The 26,768-nt window shown below is 34.4% G+C and overlaps 6 protein-coding genes across 8 annotated transcripts; 3 read left to right on the plus strand and 3 right to left on the minus strand.

The window, feature by feature from the left end:
• Nucleotides 1,324–4,830, plus strand: LOC105176641 (auxin transporter-like protein 3). Its single transcript, XM_011099511.2, has 8 exons — nt 1,324–1,597; nt 1,715–1,900; nt 2,002–2,114; nt 2,212–2,395; nt 2,517–2,614; nt 3,109–3,316; nt 3,424–3,681; nt 4,392–4,830. The coding sequence occupies exons 1-8, from the start codon at nt 1,427–1,429 to the stop codon at nt 4,584–4,586; spliced, it is 1,413 nt and encodes a 470-aa protein (XP_011097813.1). The 5' UTR covers nt 1,324–1,426; the 3' UTR covers nt 4,587–4,830.
• LOC105177740 (F-box/LRR-repeat protein At3g26922-like) lies at nt 7,811–10,322 on the plus strand. Its single transcript, XM_011100987.2, has 3 exons — nt 7,811–9,407; nt 9,520–9,703; nt 9,824–10,322. The coding sequence occupies exons 1-3, from the start codon at nt 8,355–8,357 to the stop codon at nt 9,868–9,870; spliced, it is 1,284 nt and encodes a 427-aa protein (XP_011099289.2). The 5' UTR covers nt 7,811–8,354; the 3' UTR covers nt 9,871–10,322.
• On the minus strand, nt 10,062–11,213 carry LOC105176650. Its single transcript, XM_011099522.2, has 4 exons — nt 10,905–11,213; nt 10,736–10,807; nt 10,536–10,618; nt 10,062–10,444 (listed from the first exon to the last, which is right to left on the minus strand). Exons 1-4 carry the CDS (start codon nt 11,084–11,086, stop codon nt 10,143–10,145), a joined length of 639 nt encoding a protein of 212 aa, XP_011097824.1. The 5' UTR covers nt 11,087–11,213; the 3' UTR covers nt 10,062–10,142.
• Nucleotides 13,977–15,802, minus strand: LOC105176659. The gene is made up of 5 exons (XM_011099534.2): nt 15,426–15,802; nt 15,237–15,314; nt 15,051–15,130; nt 14,709–14,908; nt 13,977–14,209 (listed from the first exon to the last, which is right to left on the minus strand). Exons 1-5 carry the CDS (start codon nt 15,626–15,628, stop codon nt 14,132–14,134), a joined length of 639 nt encoding a protein of 212 aa, XP_011097836.1. The 5' UTR covers nt 15,629–15,802; the 3' UTR covers nt 13,977–14,131.
• On the plus strand, nt 16,884–21,848 carry LOC105176669 (fluoride export protein 2). 3 transcript variants are annotated; one of them, XM_011099546.2, is made up of 7 exons: nt 16,884–17,079; nt 19,129–19,523; nt 19,656–19,730; nt 19,911–20,009; nt 20,100–20,292; nt 20,458–20,882; nt 20,963–21,847. In XM_011099546.2, exons 2-7 carry the CDS (start codon nt 19,161–19,163, stop codon nt 21,179–21,181), a joined length of 1,374 nt encoding a protein of 457 aa, XP_011097848.1. In that variant the 5' UTR covers nt 16,884–17,079; nt 19,129–19,160; the 3' UTR covers nt 21,182–21,847. The 3 variants fall into 3 exon arrangements, with proteins under 3 accessions (XP_011097848.1, XP_011097856.1, XP_020547468.1); XM_011099554.2 differs by lacking the exon at nt 16,884–17,079 and adding an exon at nt 17,395–17,799 and having other exon boundaries at nt 20,963–21,848; XM_020691809.1 differs by lacking the exon at nt 16,884–17,079 and adding an exon at nt 17,945–18,632 and having other exon boundaries at nt 20,963–21,848.
• Nucleotides 22,761–24,129, minus strand: LOC105176681 (flavonol synthase/flavanone 3-hydroxylase). The gene is made up of 3 exons (XM_011099566.2): nt 23,620–24,129; nt 23,212–23,539; nt 22,761–23,118 (listed from the first exon to the last, which is right to left on the minus strand). The coding sequence occupies exons 1-3, from the start codon at nt 24,090–24,092 to the stop codon at nt 22,906–22,908; spliced, it is 1,014 nt and encodes a 337-aa protein (XP_011097868.1). The 5' UTR covers nt 24,093–24,129; the 3' UTR covers nt 22,761–22,905.

Below are 26,768 nucleotides of genomic sequence, written 5' to 3' on the forward strand. Positions count from 1 at the left end.
ATCTTTTGTTTTTCTTTATTATTATCATAACAACCCCCCATCCTGGAGATCATGATTAGTAGAACTTAATTTGGGGGACCAAAAGCAAAAACTGAGACATAAAAAAAGGACCAAAAAGGAATTATTAGTGGATTCATCCAGTTGGCACACGTGTGCCAGTGCCACTAATCATGTTTACCACTAAACCCCTATCCCCTACCCCTACCCACACGCCATCATTCTCTCCATCTTTCCTTAATTTCTTCTTAATTTTTCTCCTCTAAATAATTAATAATAATTACAAATAAAAATCTAACCAACTTTTTTTCTTTTTCTTTTTCTTTTTATGCCTTTATGCTTTCTGCAGCTGCGTATATTCATGAGAGCATTAAAATAATTTTGGGTTTGGAAAGTGCTGTTGTGGGCCACCCCGCTCGTGGGATCATGCGGCTCAGGCCCATTACCCTTAGGCCCACAAAAGAAATAAATGGAGTTTGATTGTTGAAATTAGTTGGGATGTAGTGGTCATTCATTTTTTTTGTGGTGTATTATAATTAATCAGTTAATAATTCATATTATACACATTTCAATGGTAAACTAAAAAAGAATTGTTTCTATTGCTAAAACATCTTTAGAGTATCAATTAAAATAGGGATATAAGTGAGAGACAATTATTAAATATAATTTTTTGCGTCATTTTTATCTGTGATTAGATAATTATGGGTTCAATTTATTATATTGATACGAGGAATATGTTAGTAAATAATTTATAAATACTCTTATAAGTAATCTATTATTTCCCGGCATATCTGATCAGAGCAGAAACTTTTCAAACTTTTTGTAAATTACAACAAAAAAATAGAAATAAATTGTTAATTTTATATTATGTAATTTCCACACAATTCCAATGGCCGAGACATGCCCATTTTCTGTCTCCCTCCATCCAATTGGAAAAAAAAAAAGGGTCCCCAAGAAAGAAAAATTAGTAGCTTATTGTTAATATTCTAATACTAATAATTAATTAATTAATTAATTTACATTGCAAGAAGATAATATACTGCCACTAGATGGTGAGGTGGTATTAAGCCCACCGAATTAAATTTTTTATTTTAAATTATATTCTATTTTTTTAATTAATATATATAATAAATTTAAAATAAAAATTCAATCCGAAAATTCAAAAGCTAATGTAACTAGGTCCCTTCATGGGTGACCCAATCATTGCTCAACAAACACTACACATTGGCTTGCAACAAAGTAAGCAAAGTTAAAAGAAAAAGAAGCACACATATCATATATGCACATTCACCCTAACCTACCCCCCCCCCCCAACCCACCAAAAAACCCCCTTGATTGATCATGTAGTAGTGTTATATATATATGCAGAGCAACTCCCTACAACTCTTGACAGCTTTAGTGGTAAAAATCTGGAGCAGAGGTAGCAGCAATGGCTTCAGAGAAGGTGGAGACAGTAGTTGCGGGTAACTACGTAGAAATGGAGAGGGAAGAAGATGATGAGGGGAAGTCCACCACCTCTGCTGCTAAGACCACCTTGTCAAAGATTTTCTGGAATGGTGGTTCTGTTTATGATGCATGGTTCAGCTGTGCTTCCAATCAGGTACGTTCCTGATCTCTCTCTTCCCAATATCACAAGTCACAACCTTCTCTCTCTCTCTCTCTCTATATATATATATATATACATGTACGTGGTAATGATGATGATGATGATATGTAGGTCGCCCAAGTGCTGCTGACACTACCTTATTCGTTCTCACAACTTGGGATGGTGTCTGGGATTCTATTCCAATTGTTTTATGGACTGATGGGGAGTTGGACTGCTTACCTTATCAGTGTGCTTTATGTTGAGTACAGAACTAGAAAGGAGAGGGAGAAGGTTGATTTCAGAAACCATGTCATTCAGGTATAAGTTACGTTGAACTGATGAGATGGGCTTCTTCGATCCATCGCTTAATTTCAAAATGAAATCTTGTTAATTAATTAATAGTTGAAATTAATTTGCAGTGGTTTGAAGTTCTTGATGGGCTGTTGGGGAAACACTGGAGAAACATAGGCCTCTTTTTCAACTGCACATTTCTTCTATTTGGATCTGTGATTCAGCTCATTGCATGTGCAAGGTACGTACGTACTTCCATTTACTTTTTTGTAATAATTATTGCAACATTCATTAATTTTGAATGACTTTGTGTGTGGGGGTTTGGTCATATGGTGCAGCAACATATACTACATAAATGACAATCTTGATAAGAGAACATGGACCTACATATTTGGAGCATGCTGTGCAACAACTGTGTTTATCCCTTCATTCCACAACTACAGGATTTGGTCATTTTTAGGCCTTATTATGACATCCTACACAGCTTGGTACCTAACCATAGCTTCCCTCATCCACGGACAGGTACCCACCTACCCACCCACCTCTTTTCATATTATTACATGCATATTCTTAATTAATTAATTGTGGTACGTATGTATATATTAAAGTGGAAGTTTGGCCTGATTTGAGTGTATTAATTAAGGCTGAAGGAGTGAAGCACTCAGGGCCAGCAGGATTGGTTCTCTACTTCACTGGGGCTACCAACATTCTTTACACATTTGGTGGCCATGCTGTCACTGTGTCAGTCATCTCCTCACTCCATCATCTTCTTCTATATACATATATTTCTGATACACATGTAAAGATGAAACATGCTTCCTGGAATTAAGGGTGTAAAGTTCTTTTTAGTGAAAGTAAAACACAGGCTAAATATCTCATCCGTCTCTGATTTAAAATTTTATTACTAACTTAAGAAGAAATTACTTTTCTCTAAAATTCGTCGCTAATATGTAAGATTCAGAGACGAATTATTTTCTGTCTCTAATTAATTGTCATCATATATATACACGCTCTATTTTCTTGTAGTGTAGGCGAAAGAGAATTTATTAAAAGATGGGTATATGTCTACTTCTATATAGTATTGTTATTATTATTATTTTTGGTCTCGTTTGAACGTATTAGTTGATTTGAATCAATTTTTGAAATGAAACGTATTGAATGATGTAATGAATCATATATAATAAAAATAATTACAATTATGATACGATATGATTTATTTTCTTTATTTTGTGTAGGGGAATAATGCACGCGATGTGGAAGCCACAAAAGTTCAAGCTAATATACTTGATGGCGACAATTTATGTGCTAACACTAACACTTCCATCAGCTAGTGCTGTTTACTGGGCCTTTGGAGATCTGCTCCTCAACAGATCCAACGCTTTAGCTTTGCTCCCAAGAACTGGATTTAGAGACACTGCTGTCATCCTCATGCTCATTCATCAGGTGTATATCATCATCAATTATAGTACAACTCTATATATGATTATATTTCATAATTCCCTCTTAGGATTTATCTCATAATTGAATAAAATAAATGTTGTTGTACGTAGTTCATAACATTTGGGTTCGCGTGCACGCCTTTGTACTTCGTGTGGGAAAAATTCATCGGCGTACACAAAACTAAGAGTCTGTTCAAGCGCGCCCTAGCCAGACTACCTGTGGTGATTCCCATATGGTTCCTAGCTATTATTTTCCCCTTCTTCGGGCCAATCAACTCCACCGTCGGATCACTGCTTGTTAGCTTCACCGTCTACATTATTCCGGCCATGGCACATATGATCACTTTTGCTTCCGCATCAGCCAGAGAGGTATATATTATTGGATAAAGTAGATTAGAGGGATTCTTGAGCTACCACTTTCAACATGTTAGGCAGCTCATGAAATAGACAACACCTTCTCATGTGATCATCAGGGAAATAATTAATAATAAAGCTAAACAAGAAAATGAAGGAAAAAAGTTTAGGTTTGTGATATATTGTCAATGAATGCCTTTTCCACTTAAACCTACCTAATTCTCATCATGCTTCTCATTTCACATTTTTTTTTTTTTAAAAAAAAAACTTTTCCTATTAATGAAAATAAAACTTTCATTTTTATTAAAAGCTCGAAAGAAATTACAATTTAATCCGTAAGTATGCGGGGTGACAATTTAATTAGTCCTTCATGAATCCATTTAGACATTTTTGTCTTGTAATTTAAATTTTTCATAGATTGAGGACAAAAAGTAGCGTGCATGTCATGTGAATTTTTCCGGCCTCTGTAGCATATTTCAATCGTTTTTGTCCTTAATATATAATTTTTTTAAAATTACATGATAGAATTATCAAAATAAATTCGTATAAGACTAAAACTGCCATTAATTTCTCAATATTTGCATGACTAAAATCACATTTTTCTCTTTATTTGGAGGGTAATATTAGTGTGTTTTTATTCGATAAAAAATAGCAATCTCGTGTTAAATCTAAAATGTCATACTATATATATAAACTTATATTATTTTGTATTTAAATGTTGACAGAATGCAGTGGAGAGGGCTCCAAGAATTGTTGGAGGGTGGACTGGTTTGTACGTGATGAACATATTTGTGGTGGCATGGGTGTTTATAGTTGGCTTCGGATTTGGAGGGTGGGCTAGTATGGTCAATTTCGTCCACCAAATCAACACATTTGGCCTCTTCGCCAAGTGCTATCAGTGCCCTAAGCACAAAGTTTGATTACATTATTACCTATCTACCCTCCACAGTCTTGATAAAAATTAAGGTTTAATTAGCATATCAACCTTTATATATACATATATATATATGGAGTCAATTAAGTGTGTAAAAAATTAATTAAGACTTTGATTTCTTGTCTTTGGTTTGAAGGGTTTCTTCAACATGTGTGGCCATTGATGTTGTGTTAATTAAGAAATGTAACTCCCTTTGTTTTTTTGGGATTATTATATATTCTTTTCAATTTGATCCTTAATTAATATGATGTTGCTTAATTATTTTCTCTCCTTGCACTATAGCCAATGCCTTTTGTTTTCTTTTTCCTTGTAATAATGAACTTTTAGTGATGGAATACTTAATTGCAGTAATTAAAATTTCTTGTAATAGTCGTTTATCGCCATCGATAAAAGATTAGTCGGATCTAATTATAAATTTAATTATATCATGCGACATGCATATATGACATCAAATTTTAGAATTAAAATTAAATTTTTTCTAAAAAGAGTATATATATATATATATATCATCTCCTTTTTCAATTATTTTTAAACTTAATCTGAACATGTAAAATTAAACTTTTTTCAAAGGGCTTTTGAAATAATACTTACATCCTCTTCAAAAAAATTTCGTTTATACCTGATCGGCTTCTGTTAGGGTATGAAACTACACGATTTTGCATTTGACAAATTGGTGCAGATTACGTGAATTGAACTCAATTATTTTGATGGATGGAATCGTTTTCAATCAAATTTATGAATTGATCCCATAATTAACTTGATGTCACATAATTGGATTTCTGCCTAACTAATCTGACAAGACGTGCTACACTCTATTAATCAACCACCAATTGACTGTTTACAGAATCTTTAAAAATTTTAGAAAATAAAAATAAAAAAATTGAGACATCGTTGTCTTAATAATTTTTGTTGGTATAACTTAATTAAAAAAAATTAAAGAGGTGCATGTGCCTAATTTACATCGCATGTACAAGTTATGATCAACAAGACACAATCATGATTTAAAAAGCTATCCTAAAAGCACAATAGGAAGAGGAAAAAAAAAAAAGAAAAGAAAAATCAAGAAAGGTGGCATTTAAATTAAATGACTTAGTTCACATTGATATATGGTTCAACAACTAGTTTCAATTTTGATCCTAAATTAAAAATAAATAATCGTAATAAATATTAATTGATCCCAATATGCTGATTATAATTTTATCATCAAACTGAAACTTTCATAATGACAGGAATTTTCATATTTTTCCCATCCCAAGTTACATAATTACCATGCACCATATTATTAAAACACCTAAATACCAAAAGTAGGCGAATGAGGCATTAATTTCGTACGTGATAAGGTTGATACATTATAATTAAAAAATAATGAATTCGAGTCTTATAATTATAGGTACAATATAATATACTTTTTAATAGTAATTTTCGGTTATTTAATTAGTTTTTAAATTTGATAGTATTAAATCAAATCGTACAAAGCCTAAAAATAGCTACGACAACCTTTTTTCATCATTGGAATATTAACCTAACAAGAATTGAATCGCATGTTTTGATGAAAGAATATTAAGGATTGAATTGTCATAAACCAAACAAATTAAAACTAAAGTAGAAAAGATGGGATATTCTTAATTACAATTTTTCTTTTTCCTTTTTTCGTCTTTTTGAGTAGGCCCTTCATCATACACTATATCTTCAAAGTTGGAAACCCACAACTCATGTCTTGTCAATTTTATGTATATAATTTAGGGATTCATTCCGAACTTTCCAAATCTTTCTTCAATCTGATCATGAATATCATGGATTGGATCTGCTTTGACCACTCATGAAATAATACCATCCCAATTTTTATTAGGGTTTTCTCTTCGTACTAATGATTAGAAACATTAATTAATTAATGTTTTTATTTATTATGAAATTTCATATCATTTTTTTGAATAAATTGAGAAAAGTGGCCATATTTGTGTTTCTGCTACTTATATTTCTTCCAGCTTGACGACATGTATTTTAATTTCTTAACCAACTTTAATTGGATTGAACATGAGCGGAGTTTGAATAATTTAACTATTATTTTTGAATCGATCTCGAACCAAGCTTGAAAAATTTTCGAACAACAAATTTTGTTTGAATTTAATTTCTTAAGTTTCACAAATCCATTTCCAAGGAATATGTATGAAATAGTTTAATTTATTTTTCAACCCTACCTACAGATCACACACACGGGTCATGATTGTTGCATAACAACAACAGACGACCTAATCCATTGAATGAAGCCACAATCGATTGAACCAAACCAAACCCCCATACCCCACCCCATCCCACCCCCAACTCCCCAGAAAAAGAGAAGGAAAATTGAAGAAAAGAAAACTCCATTAGTGGTTGGAATTATTCACATTGTAAGCATATGAATTGAGGACCAAATCTTGATCAGGGCCGTGCAATCCCCATAACAGTGAAGATAAAGTCACACATGGGGTGGGGGATTTGGGCCCTTTTCGCCTGTTTTTTTCCACAAATTTACACGCATCAGAGTCAGAAATTTTTTCATGTGATGTGAGACCAACCATGCATTTTTACGTCAAGAATCAGTACAAGGACAACACAATGCGGACACAGATTTGTGTTTGGGGGAAGTTTGCATTTGTTTCCTAGTATTATTTTTTGATCCACTAATGGGGTTTAATGAAATTTATCTATATGATATTGTAAATGAGCAGATTATTTTTCTATAAAAAGAAATTGTAATTTACCCCTGTGTTTTTTTTAAAATGAAGCAATTTACCTCCATATCTATGGGGGTAAATTGCTTTATTTTTAAAAAATACAAGATGGTAAATTACTGCATTTTAAAAAATACGAGGTAAATTGCTAAGTTTTTTTTTCATAGGGGGATAATTTGCTCATTTACATATCACAGGGGGTTGCTTGCATTTTTTTCCTAATGGGGGCATGTATAAACTAATCAAATATTTCTTCTCTCCCACTCTTTTTCCACTCAAATTTGAGTTTATTGTCATTTATTTTATTATCTTTGAATATCAATATATCCGTTAATTTATCAAGATATTGATGCAATAACATAATTAATGTTTCGATAAATTGACGGTCACAATGGATTTATAACAACAAGATTCTAGATGGGCCCAAGTGGAAAGATCCGACCCATTTGAAGAAGAACTTAGTTATGCCAAATCCAGGTTGGGCCCGGAAAGATGATGGGTTGGAGTTGCATACCTGAAAAGTTTAAGGTACTATCAGTATCAAGAATGTGTAGACACACTATAACATTATCAATGGCTACTTTCTGTGTTTTTTGCTTCTTTATTGGCTGTGTTATTGACTTTGTACCTACTTCCCTTTTCGCATTTTCTCCTTTCAGCCTTTATATCAACTGCAGCATTTGCATGTGGGAATCGGCAGAGTCCAGAGTTGTTGATCATTATAGACATAAAGGTCACAGTGCTCTGCACCAGAAAGTGAACCAAACACGGCCTTAGCAGACTCTGAATTGTCTTTTTCAAGAAAACTCAGCCTGATAAGAACTGGGAGAAAGCCCAGAATGTTTGCTTATGAAAACAAGTTTCTTCCTGGACTCTAATTTCAGGCCTATTATCTGGACTAATCCTGCTTGCTCGCTCACTTTAGGGTAGTCTTGAAGTTGGGTTCTGGGCCTAATTCCTCCCCATCGAATGTGATCTAACACGTACAATAACTACAAACATTATACAGTAGACTTGAAAGTCAGCGCAATGCTTGCGTTATGCAAAAGAGCAAAACCAGTAATAGAAGAAAGTTGAATCAGTCAAAGAGAAATAAAGAAAACTTGCATATATACATAGGTAAGAAGTTTGATCGAACGCATCAAAAAGAGGAAATGGCAGAAGACAGAATCAGCAAATTACCCGATGCAATTCTCCAACACATCCTCTCCTGGATCGACCTCAAACAGGCTGTTCAGACAAGCATTCTATCCAAAAGATGGAAAAGCCTCTGGACTTCCCTACCTAATCTCGACTTCAACTTCAGACGCCTGGCCGTCCAAAGTGGCGTGGACTTGGCCTGGTCACATCACAACCAAAGCTTCATGCCTCGTTTCATGCATTTCGTGACTCAATTCCTTTCTCAACGCGATCACAGCTCCAATGTTGCCAAATTCAAACTGTCGTCTAGCCACATGGCTGGCACAGATTCAGCATTTGTTGAGAAATGCCTGGATTACGCAATCAATCACGGTGTTCAACACCTTGATATCGATGCATATTGTTATTCTCCGCCTGTCAAGTTCCCTAACGGCCTTTTCGCTAGTAAATCGCTAAAGGAACTCAGGCTGAGGCAGTATATTGACAGTATTGTTATACCAAAGTCGTTTGAGTTACCAAACCTCAAGACCCTTTGTCTCGAAACTTTCAGCTTCAATGATGATCTTTATAGTTTTTCAAGGGAGCCCTTTTCGAGCTTTCCTGGTTTGGAGAAGTTGACTCTGCATCGGTGTCAGGTGTCTGGGCTAATCATCTCTGCTCCAAAGCTCAGGATTTTGGAAATATCGTTTCTAGATCCGTTTTTTTCACGGGAACTACAGATGGAACTGATCTCAAGTCCGAGTCTAACTTCATTCAGGTATGAAGGTTATGTTTCCTTGGTGTGCCCAAAGATGGATTTTCCTTGCTTGGAGGAGGTGTACTTTGATAATTTTGCGGTTCTTGAACCACCGTATACAGATGATATCAAGACAAAGATGCCCTTGAATTTGATTAGGATGCTTCAACAACTCGGAAATGCAAAATTTGTTACATTAACCTTGGACACAATAGAGGTAATTCAATTACGTCTACAGGTCCTGTCAGTGAAGTTACTGAGAATTTGCATTATACAATGATGTTCGGTCAGCATAATGAACTTGTGCTGTTTTGTTTGTGGAAATTAAGGTTCTTGCAATGGATCCTCGTCTCCTCGAGCAAAGTCCATCTCCATTTCCCTATATCAAGTGTCTGAAGTTGACAAAAAGGCATAATATAATTCATCCAATGAAGGCTGTTCCACAGACCGTGATCAACTACTTGACCAAGGAATCTTCTTACAGCGACTCACTGGTGGTGAAGTTCCCAGATGGTAATTAACTCATTTCATATCAATCAACTGGTTCCCATCAATGATGTAAAATCCTTGCATTACTTGCTCTGCTATTCATACGTCGGACTCCGATCAACGTTTTTGTGCTTTGTGTTTCAGGGATAAAAGGGGGAAGACCCTTCAACAGCACTGACGGATATATATGAGCTTGAACTGCTGTCCCTCCATTTCTTTTCATTTGATTAAGAAAACGCTGTGCGCCTTTGATGATGTAATTTTCCCTTAGTTTCAAATCTTGTTCTTCATCTGTTATTACACTGAAAAGTCTGAAATCTTCAGACACACCAAATTGATTGTTTTTCATTGTACCCAAGCCGTGATTAAATTGTTGTCCAACTACCAGAAGAAGAGCTTCATAAAGACAAGTTGCATTTACAAAAAGTGGAAAAGAAGCATATGAATCAAATACTAATTAAATTCAAACTGTCTGTTTCTGAATATCTGCAACTTTGGGGGTCTGTTCTTCCTCACCATCAAGAGAATCCACAATTGACTCCAACTTTTCACCTGCCTCCTGAACCTTATCAATAATATCTCCGATTGAATCAGCAGTATCAGCGGTTTTTTCCGCCATGTCTTCAACAAAGTCAAGAAGTTCTTTGAGTTTGCCTTCAGGAAGATCATCGGTGATATCCTCCGTCACTTTGTCCACCTGCTCCGCCACCTTCTCCACCACATTCACAATCTGCTCCACCGTCTCCACTGTACTCTCAATTTTATCTACACATGACACCAATTACTCGAACGTCAGCTAATTATTGCAAACAATTGACTGTTCATCTATTGAGTTTTACTCTCGCATGAGTCTTACTTTTGAAGATCCAAAATGGCCCCAATTTGCTGCTCAGGAATGGGACAACAATTGTCGTTAGTACTCCCAGGATCTGATTTATGCTGCAAGAAGGACCCATTTCACAGCATTAGATCATGACTGTCTGAAGGATCTCTTCCAAGAATCAGTTCAAGTATACAAAAAATTCAGAATTATATATACACGAAACTTAAACATACAACGAATTGGAAGATGGTTCAGAAGGCAACGGAGCTTCGGGTGGAACATTGCTGCAGTAAACCACAAATCTCCTAAAATTCAAAGAATATCTGTTCGTAAGTAGTCCAAAAAATGGATGTATTATAACATCAGTCGATGGTGACAGTAATACTGCAGCATACAGATTACCTTTTACCAACGTTGCTCCATTGCAGCCGAAGATTGTTGCCTTGAAAATGTGTTTGATTCCTATGTTTTGAGGTAACGGCGTTTTGCAAGGGACTGAAAGAGAGGGTGGTCGGAGGCGGAGGCGTACAATAACGAGCTGGGAAGTTGAAGTTACAGTTGCACCTGGCTGAAGAAGTTGCCATGCTCTGTAGTCTGTGCAACTGATCAGGCAAACTGAGATGATTTTTGTGAATATTCTTGCAGGAGCTTCTGATGTATTGTAGAACGTGGTCCGGGCCAGGGGTTTCACTTTATAGACATACATGCGACAACCTACTGCTCGTGGGAAAGGTAATTACGGGAAATTTCAATCTATATTGAATTTAGTCGAATTTAAATTAATTATACGATAAATACAATATACTTATCGTGTAATTAGTATACAGTTTGAATAAAGTGATTAATCATATGATACTGACTCCGTGATTGATAATTCATTATAACCTATCTAATTTAGATAAGAATTTATCTGTAATTATGATGTTGGAAATAATAGTAAAATGTTTGCATAAGAAGCATGTGCGTATATAAGTATAGAAATGGTACAATTATGGTCCATTATTGTTCATGCATTCGCAGCATTACCAATAATGCAATTCTGGACTCACATGCACTAGTACTTGCTCATGGATCTAATCAATACATATCTTTCCGCTAAATATCACTAGATATTAATTAGGTAAAATAATACAATTCACATTTTAAAAAACTTTATTATAATTAATTAAAGGGTGATATATTGATTAGACAATTTATAATTTAAATTTTTGCCACGAAAACCAACAAAGTTGTTGGGATCAAGAAGTGTGATACTTATATAATATTTAATTTATGAAGACTAAAAGTTGTTCATTTTTTCAGCAACGTTAACGTTAGTGGTCCTTCTGCACAACTTTTTAGGATATTGTAATGGCTGGATTATATATGATTGATTAATGACAGTTTTAATGGATTATCCTAATTGTGTTAATTATATATTTTGTAATTTTAATATTAGTTAGGTGCTGAAATATCATCTGCTATTAAGAAAGGAAAAACACATTGATTGAAGTGGTCAAATCTGGCAACTTGGTACATATATATATGGCCCCATTGTTTCGACTCAGGGGAATCATCCAAGTAAGAGTTACTTTCACATCTTTCTCGTATTCTTCTCCCCCCCCCCCATTGCCGTGCCCCCCCCCCCCGAAAGAATACTTTTCGTCACAGTATACTTATGGAGGCAAAAATCACATCAAGGTAGAAAAGTCATTTCATTACCACTAAAGAATGAGACCACATGTCTTTTTAATAAACTTGTAGTTACTATATTAATTAACCTTAACAGACCACATGTACGTAGATGGTTGGTGGAGAGGTACAACTGAATAACATCATCATCTTTTATATCGGCTGTGTCTTGTCTCCTCCGCCTGCTACAGTTTGAATCTTGTGATGAGTAGGTGTGCCTAACCTCAAAGCTCAAACCCCTTATCTTAAGTGCCCACAGTGGTCCCTTTCTCCATTTTTGGGTGAAAAATGTAACAATTTGGTAACTATTGATATATACCACCACTCTAAGATTCCACTAATATTATTGCCGTAGACAACAAAGATTGATTGGTTGAATGCACATTATGATTTTACATATTACGTTTGATGTTGCAAACAATGGTTTCTTAAGAAATTTGGTAATATTCAAATTATCGACTACAACTGTACCTTTTGATTTTATTATTGCAATCGAACTCTTATTCGCATTAACGTTGGATCTAGCCACCATGCAACATGTTAATTTTGTATATAACTATTAATTTCAGTGATGAAAACAGTGAAGAAATTAATAAGTTAGAAAGCCCTAAGAAATATTGTGTGCCTCGATTTTTGGATTCCTTCACAAGAGTATGGGAAATTGTTAGAAAATTTTTATTCCAATTAAGTTTGATCGAATCAAATCAATTTAAAATAGATGTGATATACTTATTACGGTGGTGCTAGAAGGCTCGCAGCAAGGAATTATCCTTTCTATCAATAAAAGAAAATAATTCGTAATTTTTTAGCCGTAATTAAAATCGTTTGTTAGCTGTAATTTTTACGAGTGTAGCTAAAATATTTGTCATAATTAACTTTTCATTTGCATGGTTCATAACCATGGAAAAATGTATTTTCTACGGTGAATAAATTAAATTATTGTATCGATTTTATCTAACTATAGCTAACAATAAATATTTATCACAAATTTTAATTTTTAACCATTAAAAGTATAGACAAAAGTAACATTTTCCCCAAGTGTGAACGGTGAATACAGTGAAAGGGGACAACATGCGAGTACTCCCACTGGGGTTTGCTCTACCTAACGGCATGTTCTTGGCTGCATGTTGAGAATTATCAATAATTCATCATGCATTCTTCATCACAATTATCATTACTGATCATGTTTATTAATTATTTTTCAAATTCTAGAGAATTTCTTAACTGTGCATTTCATTTTTATTTATTTGATCACTAATTATTATAGGCCACAAAGTCAAGTAATGCATCAATTTCGTTTTATTTTTCTCTTGTGTTAGTTTACATTTTTGGACCAATTATATATATAGAGTTTGTCCAAGGTTTTATTTAAAAATATATATCTCTAGTTAATTATGAGGAAAAAAAAGTGCCAAAAAATTAATCATGACGGATAATTGTTAAAATTTGAGGTGTGGGGAACAGAGTATATTCATGGCAATAAATTATAGAAGGAAAAACTAGACTTCATTCATCCAAAAAACTTAAGTACTTTATTCATCTAAACTCTCTCGTTCTTTATTCGTCTAAACTCCCTCGTTCGTTCTAAAGGTACAAAGATATGAGACTATATATAAAGAATAGAGTCCTAACTAAAGAAGAAAACTAACTCATTTTGAACTCTAGTTGGTAAACAAACTCAATAAAAATTAAATACTGGAATACTAATAAAAAACAAATACTGAGAACAAAAGGATAAGTACGAGCAGAACTTGATAAATACAACCAAAACTTTCAACAATAATAATTAACAAAACAATTAAATTATGAAACCAAAATTTTATTGCATTTATATACAAATTGTAACTGGGAAACCACTAATACCAATTATTCTATCTACTACATGAATTAAAACATTAGAATATTTTCGAACGAATAAAATAATCGTGGTGATTATAATTTGTGAATATTTTGCTTAATTATTTCTTAGACGAAGTTGTGGCTTCTTTAACTGCACACTCCACAATGTGCTCCACCTGATCTTCAGCTTCCTGTACCTGCACCCACCCATTTACAATTTTATTATGATTAATTATAATATAAATATATGCTTCAAATCTGCTAATATTCGATTTTAATTATATATACACCTCTTATGGATCACAGCTAGCTAGAGGTACGTACGTTACTGAATTTATAATGATAATTTGTAGCAGAATTGCACATGATCATCATCAACTTGCTGCATGCTAATTCACATACCTAGACGACTTAATTGATTAATTAGATTATCATCTACTTATCTTGGATGAGTCAAATAATTATTTCAAAATGAAGGTCATGATGCAAGTAATTAAATGGAGAAATTCTGTTTTCACATTGGACCAAGACAACGGATCGATGAGTTCATCAGAACAGCCGCCACGGCGTACGTACATTTTAAATATTAATTAATCAAGACTTTTTTTATAAAAGTCGTTTGTGTTTAGACGGGATTACAATTAATTAATAAGGACGTCGACTAAATTAATTGTAATTAGGTGTAGTGGTACGTACCTTGTCGATGATATTGTCAAGAGAATCGGCAGTCTTAGCTGTTTTTTCAGCCATATCTTCGACAAAATCCACAAGATCTTTGAGTTTTCCTTGGGGAAGATCGTCGGCGATGTCTTCTGCAATCTTGTCTACCTCCCCCGCCACTTTCTCCACGGCCTCAACCATGTTTTCTACTGTCTGAACTGCCGTATCAATTCTGTCTGCACATCATTCATTCATTCAACCTTTTAATCTATGTATGTAGTTACAACATTAATTATTCTAATTATCGTTGACGAAAAATAGGAAAAGTTATTGCATGTAATTAATAATATATGTTGAAGCTGGCGTGCGTGCGCTTACTTTTTATAACCCACAATGGCCCCCATTTGTTGGTGAAAAAGGGTAGAATAAATGACACCACAAATCCCAGAATCCAACTCCTGTAATTCCATGTTTTTTTACCAAAAGGCTTAATGATTAGCATTGATCTCAAGGAATAATATACTGTCTTAAATTGATGAGTACGTACGATGAAATTCAACTTACATGGATTTGGAAGGTGGTGGTCCGGAAGGCAATGGAGCTCCCGGCACACTGTTGGCATACACGACGAACAAACGGTTCCTGAAAAGTAAAAACATTAGCAAATTTTACTTAATAAACGCGCGTGTATCATACTAGTGCGTTTGTGTATAATGAACACAAGAATTGTACATAGGTTGAGTCGGAAGATACCTTTTCATTTTGTTATCAGACATCACTCTTGTTTTGTCTCCCCAGGAACAGTTTTCATCAACTCTGCACTTGGAGATCATACCCAACGTTGAAATCGGATTCCAACACAAAACCTGCTGCTGAGTCCTGGCGTAGGGTTTTGTCGGGATCAGGGCAGTCGATTTGTGCCCAAAGATAATAGAACTCGCCATGGACGACGACATAAGTAACTAACTTCTGAAAACCAATGTTTCTGTGTCTCTAGCAACAAATTAAAATCAGTTGGAAGGACGTAATTCTAATGCTTGATACAGCACCTTATATTAAAATCCCTGGTGATCAAGAATATATATGATGAAGTTGACGAAATGGTTGTAAGGAGTTGTAGTCGTAGACAATAAGGTCTTTATTTATAGGTGTGATAAGGTCGGAAGTCTTGCATTATTGTCCACTACAGGGCTATACCTATACTTAAATACAAGGAGGATGATTTTAATAATAATGTCTAGTAATAATTAATATATAGTGTGGTTGTTAGAACGTCAAGTGGTTATATATGAAAGATTATTTTTAAGCTTTGAAGTGTACAACACAAGTTAAACGAGGTCGTATTATTTAATAGTGAACCTAATAAATTAAAGCACATGAGCATGAAACAGTCAAATCCGCCAACCTGCTCCACATGCTCATCTTACAACTCACCTTTATCTACTTTGTTTGATCTGTTGTATTGGATTCTGGTTCGAAGAAACATCGTGGGAATTATCCAAGAAACCCTGTACCTTGACTGCAATAATGGAAGACTTGGTCATCTCATGGCGTTTAAGGTGGTCTGCTTAATGGGCTTACAAACCCATCAACGATCCTTTTTCCTAACTTAGCCGATGTCAGCCGACTCTATGGCCCACTCTAGGGTTCCAACACAAGCCCAATAGGGTTCGGGCCTGCTTTACAGGCCATATGAGTTGACAAATTTTGAATGAGACGGAGTATAATTGACCCAAAAAAATAAAGGAAATTTTTTTGTCATAGTAGATTTTTTTTTTTAATTTAAATTGAGCTTGCACAAATTTAGATTATTAAATGTGATAGTCTTGTGGTGTAATTTTGGAATATAATTTAAAGAAATTTAGTTAATTAAATGATAAATATATTATATTTATTTTGTGATTTATTCAGTTGAGCCGAAATTAATTTGAATAATTTTTTTTAATACAGTGTATGCAAGAGCCGCATGGAACAACTCACTCAACTCTCTCTCTCTCTCTCACATCAATGAATGGTAAATGGGACAACTCACTTAGTCAACTCTCTCTCTCTCATCAATGAATGATAAATGGGACAACTCAGTTAGTCAACTCTCTCTCTCATCAATGAATGATAAATCTAACAAAACGTCAAACTATCCGGAGGCAAGTCATATACAAGTGATTGCCATTCATTCTACGTCAACAATAACAACCCCCCGTTTTTGCATATTCTGACCCCTCCCCCCCCGCCCCTCTGCATTCACAATTTCAATGCCCACACATTTCGTACACAAGCTTCGTATTCCTAATCCCAGGTTTAAAACCCCACTACCCCCCTCTGGTTCTCCTTCTCCAGAGAGGATAGCTGTTCGGTCTTTGTGTCTTTTTAATTCTAGTCCCGTTCTCAAGAAGTCGTCTTCTTCAAGGTACACTCTCTCTACTTTCTTGTTCTCTTTATGCGTATGTACTTTTTTTCTTTCTTTGGATTCTTTGTGAGAACTCTTGAAATGATTACATATAGCTGAACTGGGGGCCTATTAGTTTTAGTGCAGCCCAACGTGGGACGTTCTCTTTTTTCCATAATTACGTTTTGAGGTTATTGAAAATGAAAAGGTCTGTGAAAAAGAGAGCTTTTTGATGTGATTCTTGAGGGTCCTTTGAGTTTCTATGTTTCTTTATTTATTAGCTTTAATCTTTATGCATGAAGACAGATACTTGACTGGTTGTGTGGTTTCCCACATAAAGTTCAAAGTGGTGGAAGACATGACTCTCTCACTCTAATTTGAAAATGTTCATAAGTCTCTTTCAGAAAACACCTTTTCACCTCTATAAATGGACTTTGTGATATCTTGCATTTATTTTCTTGATGTTGTTTGTGTACTTATTCCTTGTTTTCAGTTTCCTGCTCTTCTTTACTTTTCAAAAGCCATCACGGACGCACTGTTTTCAGTGGCCCGCGATTATTTAATTCTATTTCCAGATTTCCAAGGTTATCGTTGTGCTTACCAAGAAACTCTACTGCTTCTTTATAGAACAGAAATTCAGATTTGTTTTTGGCTCTTTCCTTCTTCTGGTCCTGTGCAACAATTTTCTAAATCAATCCGAGAAACTGTTTTAAACACCGTGATAGCATTTAACTCAATATGGTATTAGTTGTTTATCAAACAATTATCAACCTGTTTGATTGTTTCTTTATCATTTGGAATATATCTTGGAATGACTAATCAGATGTTGGTTTAATCTTTCTGTCTAGCACTCAAGCTTCTTGGATAGTAATTTTTTTTTCTTTAACAGAAAATAAATAAGCCTTCTGTTAATGGAACAAAAAGTCTAGTAGACAAGGGTTTTGATGTGCCCCAACTGTAAAAATTTCACAAGAAAAAGGAGGTTGATGTGGTGTTGACCTGTGGAGATTTGTTTCAAAAACCAATCGACTAAAGCATTTGTAGAATTTCTTACTCAAGCTATGCAGTGGCTCCAAGATACATAAGTATGGTATTCTAGACAGAACAATTTCTATTGGAGAATTCAGGCTCTTCCACAGACATGATCTTGTAACCTATGTGCAGGCTTGACAGTATAATTTTTACTCTGTAAATTGTAAAACGTCTGTGCATTGACAAACCTAATTGTCGTTGGTCTAGTATTATGCATAACCAGAAGTGACTCTGGTATACTGGCTCCACATGCAACATTATTAGTATAAATTGGAAGTTTATGCCATATGTTGTTCTGGAGACCATACAGAATAATTTCACATGGCAAGATATCGGTATTACATTTCTGCCAATACAGTATTAAATCATTAGGCCATTCTGTGTTATTGCCTTCTGGTGGGCTTGTTAAGGAAGTTATAACTAACAGTCTAAAAGTATAGATTTGCAGGAGTACGGGATGTTTGAGTCTAAAGGACTCTTGATTTTTCACTTGCATGGTTCTACACATAATGTCGAAAGAGAATGATACCCAGAGCTCATAGGTTGATAGCCACTTTTTATTCATAAATGGGCTATTGATTCTTGCTTTTATAACTGAACATTAAGCTATAAATTTGATAGATACTATATTTTTGCACCTTCCTGCAATAATTTGTCAGATCACATGGTTGATTTGTAATAATTATTATTTGGTTGCTTTGTTGTCTTGTTTTGTTTTTTAGTATTCTGTCGAAGGACTTGTCTCTTTCATATATTCTGTTTTTTTAGTTCAATAACTCAATTATTTTTGCTTTCCTCTAGCGCCAAATTTTCCTAACCATGTTACAGATAAGTATTATTGACGTTCTTTTACAAATTTATTATTTTTGCTTTGGCATCTTGTAACAAATTCAACAACGACATTCTTTTGGAGCCTTGGTTTCAGATTGGAAAAATGGAGTAGTTAGCTACGGCTTATAGTTGGACATATGTGCTTGCATCATAGTGATTAATAATTAGAATACAGTCAATTGAAATGAAATTTCTCTATCTTGCCAGCTCAAGTCTCCGATTTCAACCAGAAAAGAATTATGGATCATCAATATCAGGAATTAGAATCTAGAAGAAGTGGTTCCTTTGGTCGTTTGAGTCATGCCAGTTCTTCAAGGAGGCGCTCTTTCAGTATATCATTTACTTCGTCCGCACAAAATGATGATGCCGTTGAAAGTGAGTCTGTCTCTGAAGCTGGGGATATCGGGGATAGGGCACTTCACAGCAACAGAATCAGTGAAAGTGGGAGGAGTATTTTCTCCTTGGATAATGTGGCAGAAAATGGAATTGTCGTTCCTATTCCAGAGGACACTAATACTTCTTTCCCAGTGACTCCATCAGCTTTGGAAAACATATCTCCCCTTTCTCTTGATGCAATTATTCAATCTGGAGAAAAAAAGAAAGTGTGTTTTTTCTTTTGCCCTCTACCGTGCATCGGTTTTTCGAATTTAGTGCTATTGCAGGACTTATTGCAAAGTTTTTTAACTTTTCGTATGTTGATCAGGTGATTTACATTCTTTCTGGCTTCTTTGCAGGATGAGAAAGAAGTTCCTTGGTTGTTGGAGTACATTACATGTCTGCTTTCTCTTGCTGTATTTGGAATTCTAGGGGTAATCTACTAAACCCCGTTCTGTATATGGATGGTTCCTAGAATTGGTGGCTTACATCACCCTTACTAAATAATACAGTTAATATCTGCAGATGGATATACGAATTCTGAATGATCATACGTCTCTTTCAGTGTGTTTTGTACCATTGTAAGTTTCTTTTCCTTATGATATCTCGGTCAGGTTCTAGCTAGATATGGCCTCCAGAAACTGTTTGGACCTGAGGTAGTTGGTGCAACAAGTGATGGGAGCTACATGTATCTTGATCTCCCTTCGAATATGGTTGCCCTCTAGCTCCTATATGCTCCATGTTTCTGTATGGTGATTCTGTTGATACTGTGCTGTATTTGATGCTAATGTCTACTCTTGCAGGTTGGTTCATTTCTGATGGGATGGTTAGGAGTTGTTTTCAAAGGAGACCTTTTGAAAATTTCAGATCAGTTAGCTATTGGTTTGACAACTGGTTTCCTTGGAAGCCTTACAACTTTCAGTGGTTGGAACCAAAAGATGCTTGACCTCAGCGTTGAAGGTCGATGGGTCTTTGCTGTGCTTGGCATTCTTATAGGTAATTATACTTCAAAAGTATTAAGGGAAGAATTTTTCAAGCTCATATGATACAAGACTGGTTCCTTATTGATCTTTTCATAATGGAAAGCCGTGCACACGTTCTTTGTTCTTGTTATGGTTGACATGTTTTAATCTTGTCATTGAACTTTTTGCATCTTTCCAGGCTTGTTTCTGGTTGCCTATTCCATCGTTTTTGGGATTGAGACTGCCAAGGGGTTCAAATGGGTTTACAGACAATCAAATATGAGATCCTTCTGTGCCATTAGTAATTGCTTTCGTGCTTGTATTTCAAATACGTACCGCTGTGTCTTGACATTTATGGTGATGCTTTTGTTGATGCTGGGCCTCTTATGGGGTATATTTGGAAGTCTAGAGAAGGATGAGTTTAACACTGGTAGCAGTGAGGCTCAGTTGTTCTTAGCTTGCATGGTTGGACCTTTTGGTGTCTGGATTAGGTGGTTCTTGGCTCGTCTTAATGGGCGTGGCCTAGGAAAAAACGGCATGGTAAAATGGATGCCCTTTGGGACTCTTGCTGCCAATGTTCTTGCAGCCTGTGTTATGGCTGCACTCGCCACACTGAAGAAAGCGGTAAGGATCGAGTATAATGGGAATTAGCACCAAAGTAACATAATATTTATTGCGTTAACACTGAGTCTTTTTCTTCGCAGGTTAAATCTACGAACTGTAACACTGTTGCATCCGGGATCCAATTCGGACTACTTGGTTGTCTAAGTACGGTTTCAACTTTCATTGCTGAATTCCATGCGATGAGAGAAAGCACACATCCATGGAGGGCTTATGCTTATGCATCAATTACATTTTCAATCTCATTTGCACTGGGAACTCTTATGTACTCTGTGCCCGTCTGGGCCAGGGGCTACAATTAGACAAGATCACCAGGCTTCACTGTCTTTCTAAGTCGCTGCAAGCAAAGATCTTGTGTGACAGTGGCATCACTATTGTCGGTCAGTCCGACTCAGTCATTAACAAGATTGGTGCCAGCTTCACTGCAGTAAACCATACTGAACTTGAAGTTGCAACTAAACCAGCAGCTGGCATTACAAGATGCGGATAAATCTTGTTGCAGGAAATGCCCTTGTTCGTATAAATTCCGTGGGGAATAGCTGCACCCGATATATTGGCATTTACAGAACATAGTCTTCTGTCCCTAGGACATAACATACTTCTTACAAGGCCTTATTCCCTCCTCCAGTTTATGAAAAGGGCGGTTTCAACTTCCATATGGAGTACTGCACCACGGTTGTTCTTCCTTGTCCCTGTTCATAGTGTTGAATGATTTTCAACCCAAGTACTTCTTGGTTTTGTTCAGGATCTGTGAACTCTGCACTAGTAAAATATACTCTTGTCGCATTGTGTCGGAATTGTTTTTCTAAGGTTAAATACAATTTATCTCCATATGATATGTAAATGAGCATAAAAATTTCATGTAAATCAATAGTTTAGATAGAGTGTAATTTGCTTAATTTTCAAAACACAGGAAAAAATTTGTTAATTTTTTTTTCAGAAATTTTTGTACTCGTTTCTCGTATTCTAGAAAGTTAAATTGCATAGTTCCCGTTTTTTTATAAATAGTACTAAATATTATCATTTTTGTTTTAAGATTCATGTGGTAATCAAATTAATTTTTCTAGATATGTAATGCTTCTTTGAGACAAGCATATGTTTATGAATATTATCAAACTTTAATTTCTTTAAAGGAAAAGTTTCGTTTTTGTTTTTTTTATATTTTTATCCATAACAGAAATTAATTTAGTTAAATAAAAAAAATTAAAGAAATTTTTAAATGAATTCATATTTTTATATATACTAGAATAATATTAAATTCACCAAAACCCTGTCGGTGGAGTTAAATATAAGACGGAACAAACTTATATATAATTTTTGATCTGACGGGGATGTATTTGCTTATGTCAAACCTCTGGGGATGTTGATGTAATTTATCCTATATATAAATATACAATATAGATACAAATATTATAGATATAGATCTAGATGTAAAGTACCTTTTTTGCCCTTGTACCAATGCGATTGTCAACTTAAATAGATTTTATAAGCTTCTCAATATCCAAATAAAAAAAAACAAATAAGCTTCTCAATATGATACCATAGTTTCCAGATTTACAATACATAATACCCAAATTAAAACCACCACCACAGCGCATAATTTATAAGAGCAATATATATTCAGTAGCCTATAATATATTCTTGATACATCTAGAGCAAAATTGCATTCTGTGTCTTATAAGTGATTAGCTTCTTTGTGATTTAATTTGGTTCAATTGTTTTTTAAATCACTGCATTGTCTTATGTAACTCCAAAAAAATTTCAATTTTAGTCCTAAAAACTTTAATTCCGTTAAATTTCTCATAGAAATAACATGGTCACGATATAAGGTCCGATAATTAAGTTTTGAGAAGATTAAGGTTGTTTTCATAAGAAATTTAATGGAATCAAAGCTTTGGACTAAAATTACAGAATTTTTGCAATTACAATTCGATGTGGTCAGTTCAAAGACAATGAGACGAGGATAGCAAAAACAACTAATTGTGGTACGTAAAATGCAATTTTCGTACGTCCAGGTTTTGTAGGATCACTGGGGAAGCTTGTTGAGCTTACAGTAAACATATTCTTTATATTTCTTGGTCTTATATTTTGTCGGGCTTTGTTCGCTCACAAGCTTTGCAATAGGGCCGATTTCAAGCTCTGTAGGTGGCTCCAGAAACACTGGCCATGACATCCTGGTGCAGTTCTTGTTCACAGTAGTTCTGTGGAACACAGCCTTGTAGTTTCCATTACTCAGTATCTGTCGATAGGAAGAGCCAGCGTGCATGAACCGATATTTAACCCGGCAAAATCATCTTGAAATCATGACAAAAAGCTAAGTGAGCAGACGTACCTCAATCTGGTCTCCTATGTGCACGATGAGGGCATTGGGAATGTACCTGACATCATACCAGTGACCATCTCTAAAAACTTGGAGCCCCTGAACTTGGTTAGGCACGAGGATGGTGAGACCCGACATGTCGGTGTGAGCCACCACTCCGAGGGCCAGGTCGGGCCGGGGACACGGCGGATAGTAGTTTATCTTCATTAGAAATACGGTGTCTTCTCCCCCCATAGCCACCTTCATTTCTTGCTCTTCCAGCCCTAGCCCTAGTGACAGCCACTTTATCAACTTATCATACACCTCTCTCAGCCTCTCACAGTACGCTTCATTTGCTTCTCTGCCATATAATCATCATGTTTTCTTACCAATTCCCAAATCTTTAAGGAAAAATACTTTAGTACTGAATCAACCACTGACCTGTAAGAAGGTGGATTCTTGGGCCAAAACCTGTAGTTGATAGCAGCAGGTGGCCATATCTTGTGAAACAAATGATCCACCCAACCCTTCTTGCCCTCCACCTCTTTCTGCAGGGTAGTTCCATAGCCTTCAATTCCGGACTCAGGAGTCTTGGCGATCAACTCTCTTTCTGCTCTCGGTAGCTCAAAGAACTCTTGCCCGACTCGTTGCAAATTGGATATGGTTTGATCAGGGATACCATGGTTCACCACCTGGAATATCCCCCAATCCCTACTCGCTTCGCTTATTAGTTCAACAATCATTTTTTCATTGGAATCATCGGTAAGGCCTATGTCGATGACTGGCACCTCTAGAACCACTCCATGCAAGGTGGTGGTGGCCGGCTGCTCGTTTTTTGACCTAATGAATTCAGAAGGAATGGTGTGTGTGTTCTTAGAGAGGGAAGCAATGGATTGCACTCTCTGCACCTCCATTGTTTACTTTGTTTTGTGTTATTGTTGATGTTTTCGGTGTTCCCCTTATAGTAGCAACATATGTATGTTCATAGGTAGGTAGTTGGCATAAATTCTTGCAGGCGTGGTAGATGTGGTCCTAGGACAATACTTGGCAAAAATTCAATTCTCATACTTTAAATTGACAAGATATTATTTTCATTTCTCCTTCACGTACACATAATGTGTATGAAATCAAGTTTTGGACACGTAATGTATATGTACTTGTTATAAGTGAATGTAAGACGGTACCAATTTTCAGGAGTTGAAGTGATGGCGATAGAGGGAGCTAGACGTGGTCCTAGGGACATACATCAACTAGCAGTTAATTCCAACTGATGTAGTTGGGGGTATTTAATGTCATTTTTACAGGGTTAAATACAGTTATCACTTTTAAAGTATTCAGCTCATATTAATTATCTCTATAAAGTATTCAAAACTTTAAAAAAAAAAAACCCTCAATTTTTAATTTTTAAGTTTGAAAAGTTCATTTTACCTCTATAAAAATTACTTTTTGAAACAAAATAAAGTAAGAGGTTTCTAAAATACCAAAATCATCCTTTTTCGATTTTTTTTCTAATTCTAATTTCACTTATTTATCTAACTCTTTGATTTATTTTAGTTTCCCAAAATAAATTTATACATGAATATATATATTTAATTAAAATAATATACAATTTCAAAAGGGCTGATGAACTAATAAAAAATACAATCAATATATATTTATATATGGTAATTATATGTATGTATAAATTTATTTTACTTGGTTTGACAAATAAATAAAATTAAAAGAAAATGAACCCCAGGTACTTTAGGATTACAAAAATAAAAAGAATTCGATCAACAAATAAAACTAGAATTAGACAAAGCTTCGACAAATTATGATTTTGGCATTTTAGATATTTTTTTCACAAAGCAATTTTTATAAGGTAACTTTCAAACTTAAAAATTAAAGATCGGGGTTTTGTTTGAAGGTTTTAATATTTTAAGTAGATAATTGATATGGAGTTGATACTTTAAGAATGATAACTGTATTTAATCCATTTTTATATTATATTTTTACATTTTGATATCTTAGTACTTTACTTTTTGAGGTAGTAAACAAATCTTGTAAGTTTTTAATTTTTTGTTATTTTGATCTTTTAATTCCAAGCTTAATTTTGTTGTCATTAATCAATTTAATTGGTCAAAATCGCGAAAAAATAAAATGTAGGATCTATTTTGCTACCCTAGAAAGATAAAAAAACTAAAACGTCATAATGCAAAAAGGATAGGACAAAAAATTTACTTCCATGCTAATAGAAATTGGCCATTGGGAACAAAAGCTCTAAAATTTAGAAAAACACATGCTTTTTTTTCTTGCAATATTTGCAAACTTCGGCGACTAAAAGGCCAAAATCACAAAAAAAATTAAAGTTGCATGACTTATTTTGCTATCCTAAAAAGATAAAAAACTAAACATCAAAATACAAAAAATATATAATGAAAATTGCATTTAAGCTGTAGTTGGGGCATATATAGGAGACCTTATATTTCAAATTTATATGTTATATTTTATACTTTACTCTATATACACATTATGAGTTTAAGTTTCACGTCAGACATATATTTAAAAAATAATTATATTTATATTCCTCGATTTATGATTTATTTCCACAAATCATCCTTGTTTTTTACATAATAATTAGAAAAACAAATTCTAACACGCAAAAGATAAGGGTATTTTATGCCACGCTCAATTCCTACCTAATTCTAGAAACGTAATCTTGGGAAACGTTGTATGTGTGTGCGTAATTCGTTTATTTAATTCAATGAGAGAGAAATAAGTAAAATGATCAATAATTTATCAAAATTATTGATAAAATCAAAAGGTCATACATAAAAAGTATGAATTTGTGGAAATAATCAAATATATTTTTATCAATAATTCAATAACATATTTTATCAATTAAATAAATTATTTTAAAATCCTTACACTCAATGAATATTATATAGATACATATATATATATATATATATATTTCTGAATAAATAACATATAAAGTAGTTGGGATTGAAAAGACTGCACTTTATGATATGGGATGTCCCATTTCCCAATGTTGTCGGACGATGAGAAGTTGTTCCGAGCTAACTTGTTTGTTCGGATCATTTAAGACTGGTAGTTGGAGTTTCAAACCCATTTATTTTAATTTTGCAAATATTTACGATTTCTAATTTTTTACCTCAAAAGTTGGAAAAGAACAAAAAATGCAGTAAAAAAAAATAAAAACTACATAGACCGAATCAAATACAATGTGATGGTAATTTTAACAAAAGGATGAAATAAAAATTTTATCTATGAGAGGTCAAAATTATGACCAAGTAAAAGTTTATAGTTTATGAGAGGATTTTTCAGTGTGTATGAGAGGTCAAAATTACTGAATAGTAACTTTGTGTAAAAAATAATATTTTGAGTATTTACAGTGGTGTTAGAAATTATGTAGTGTGGTGGGTGTATGTATAATATATAAAATTACTTTTTTGCCCTTATGAATAGAAGGTGCAATACCAATATCTACATCAAAATACATAACTACAAATGTAATATACTTATTATGTGTTATTGTACAGTTTAAGAAGAATAATCGATCGCATGATAAATATAGTATACTTAAAATG

The sequence above is a fragment of the Sesamum indicum genome, linkage group LG2, assembly GCF_000512975.1.
Source record: "Sesamum indicum cultivar Zhongzhi No. 13 linkage group LG2, S_indicum_v1.0, whole genome shotgun sequence".
Taxonomy (NCBI): domain Eukaryota; kingdom Viridiplantae; phylum Streptophyta; class Magnoliopsida; order Lamiales; family Pedaliaceae; genus Sesamum; species Sesamum indicum.

What these genes read in the sequence shown, in the direction of transcription:
- LOC105177740 (XM_011100987.2), top strand. Translation starts at nt 8,355, where the DNA reads ATGCAAAAGAGCAAAACCAGTAATAGAAGAAAGTTGAATCAGTCAAAG. An exon ending in TAACCTTGGACACAATAGAG is followed by an intron (nt 9,408 to 9,519) that starts GTAATTCAATTA and finishes GTGGAAATTAAG; the next exon opens with GTTCTTGCAATGGATCCTCG. An exon ending in GGTGGTGAAGTTCCCAGATG is followed by an intron (nt 9,704 to 9,823) that starts GTAATTAACTCA and finishes TTTGTGTTTCAG; the next exon opens with GGATAAAAGGGGGAAGACCC.
- LOC105176641 (XM_011099511.2), top strand. Translation starts at nt 1,427, where the DNA reads ATGGCTTCAGAGAAGGTGGAGACAGTAGTTGCGGGTAACTACGTAGAA. An exon ending in TCAGCTGTGCTTCCAATCAG is followed by an intron (nt 1,598 to 1,714) that starts GTACGTTCCTGA and finishes GATGATATGTAG; the next exon opens with GTCGCCCAAGTGCTGCTGAC. An exon ending in CTTCCCTCATCCACGGACAG is followed by an intron (nt 2,396 to 2,516) that starts GTACCCACCTAC and finishes GTATTAATTAAG; the next exon opens with GCTGAAGGAGTGAAGCACTC.
- LOC105176681 (XM_011099566.2), bottom strand. Translation starts at nt 24,092, where the DNA reads ATGGAGGTGCAGAGAGTGCAATCCATTGCTTCCCTCTCTAAGAACACA. An exon ending in AAGAATCCACCTTCTTACAG is followed by an intron (nt 23,540 to 23,619) that starts GTCAGTGGTTGA and finishes ATTATATGGCAG; the next exon opens with AGAAGCAAATGAAGCGTACT. An exon ending in ACATAGGAGACCAGATTGAG is followed by an intron (nt 23,119 to 23,211) that starts GTACGTCTGCTC and finishes TCCTATCGACAG; the next exon opens with ATACTGAGTAATGGAAACTA.
- LOC105176650 (XM_011099522.2), bottom strand. Translation starts at nt 11,086, where the DNA reads ATGGCAACTTCTTCAGCCAGGTGCAACTGTAACTTCAACTTCCCAGCT. An exon ending in GAACCATCTTCCAATTCGTT is followed by an intron (nt 10,619 to 10,735) that starts GTATGTTTAAGT and finishes TCCTTCTTGCAG; the next exon opens with CATAAATCAGATCCTGGGAG. An exon ending in GCCATTTTGGATCTTCAAAA is followed by an intron (nt 10,445 to 10,535) that starts GTAAGACTCATG and finishes TGTCATGTGTAG; the next exon opens with ATAAAATTGAGAGTACAGTG.
- LOC105176659 (XM_011099534.2), bottom strand. Translation starts at nt 15,628, where the DNA reads ATGTCGTCGTCCATGGCGAGTTCTATTATCTTTGGGCACAAATCGACT. An exon ending in TCTGATAACAAAATGAAAAG is followed by an intron (nt 15,315 to 15,425) that starts GTATCTTCCGAC and finishes TTTACTTTTCAG; the next exon opens with GAACCGTTTGTTCGTCGTGT. An exon ending in CCACCACCTTCCAAATCCAT is followed by an intron (nt 15,131 to 15,236) that starts GTAAGTTGAATT and finishes ATGGAATTACAG; the next exon opens with GAGTTGGATTCTGGGATTTG.
- LOC105176669 (XM_011099546.2), top strand. Translation starts at nt 19,161, where the DNA reads ATGGATCATCAATATCAGGAATTAGAATCTAGAAGAAGTGGTTCCTTT. An exon ending in CTGTATTTGGAATTCTAGGG is followed by an intron (nt 19,731 to 19,910) that starts GTAATCTACTAA and finishes TATCTCGGTCAG; the next exon opens with GTTCTAGCTAGATATGGCCT. An exon ending in TCGCCACACTGAAGAAAGCG is followed by an intron (nt 20,883 to 20,962) that starts GTAAGGATCGAG and finishes TTTTCTTCGCAG; the next exon opens with GTTAAATCTACGAACTGTAA.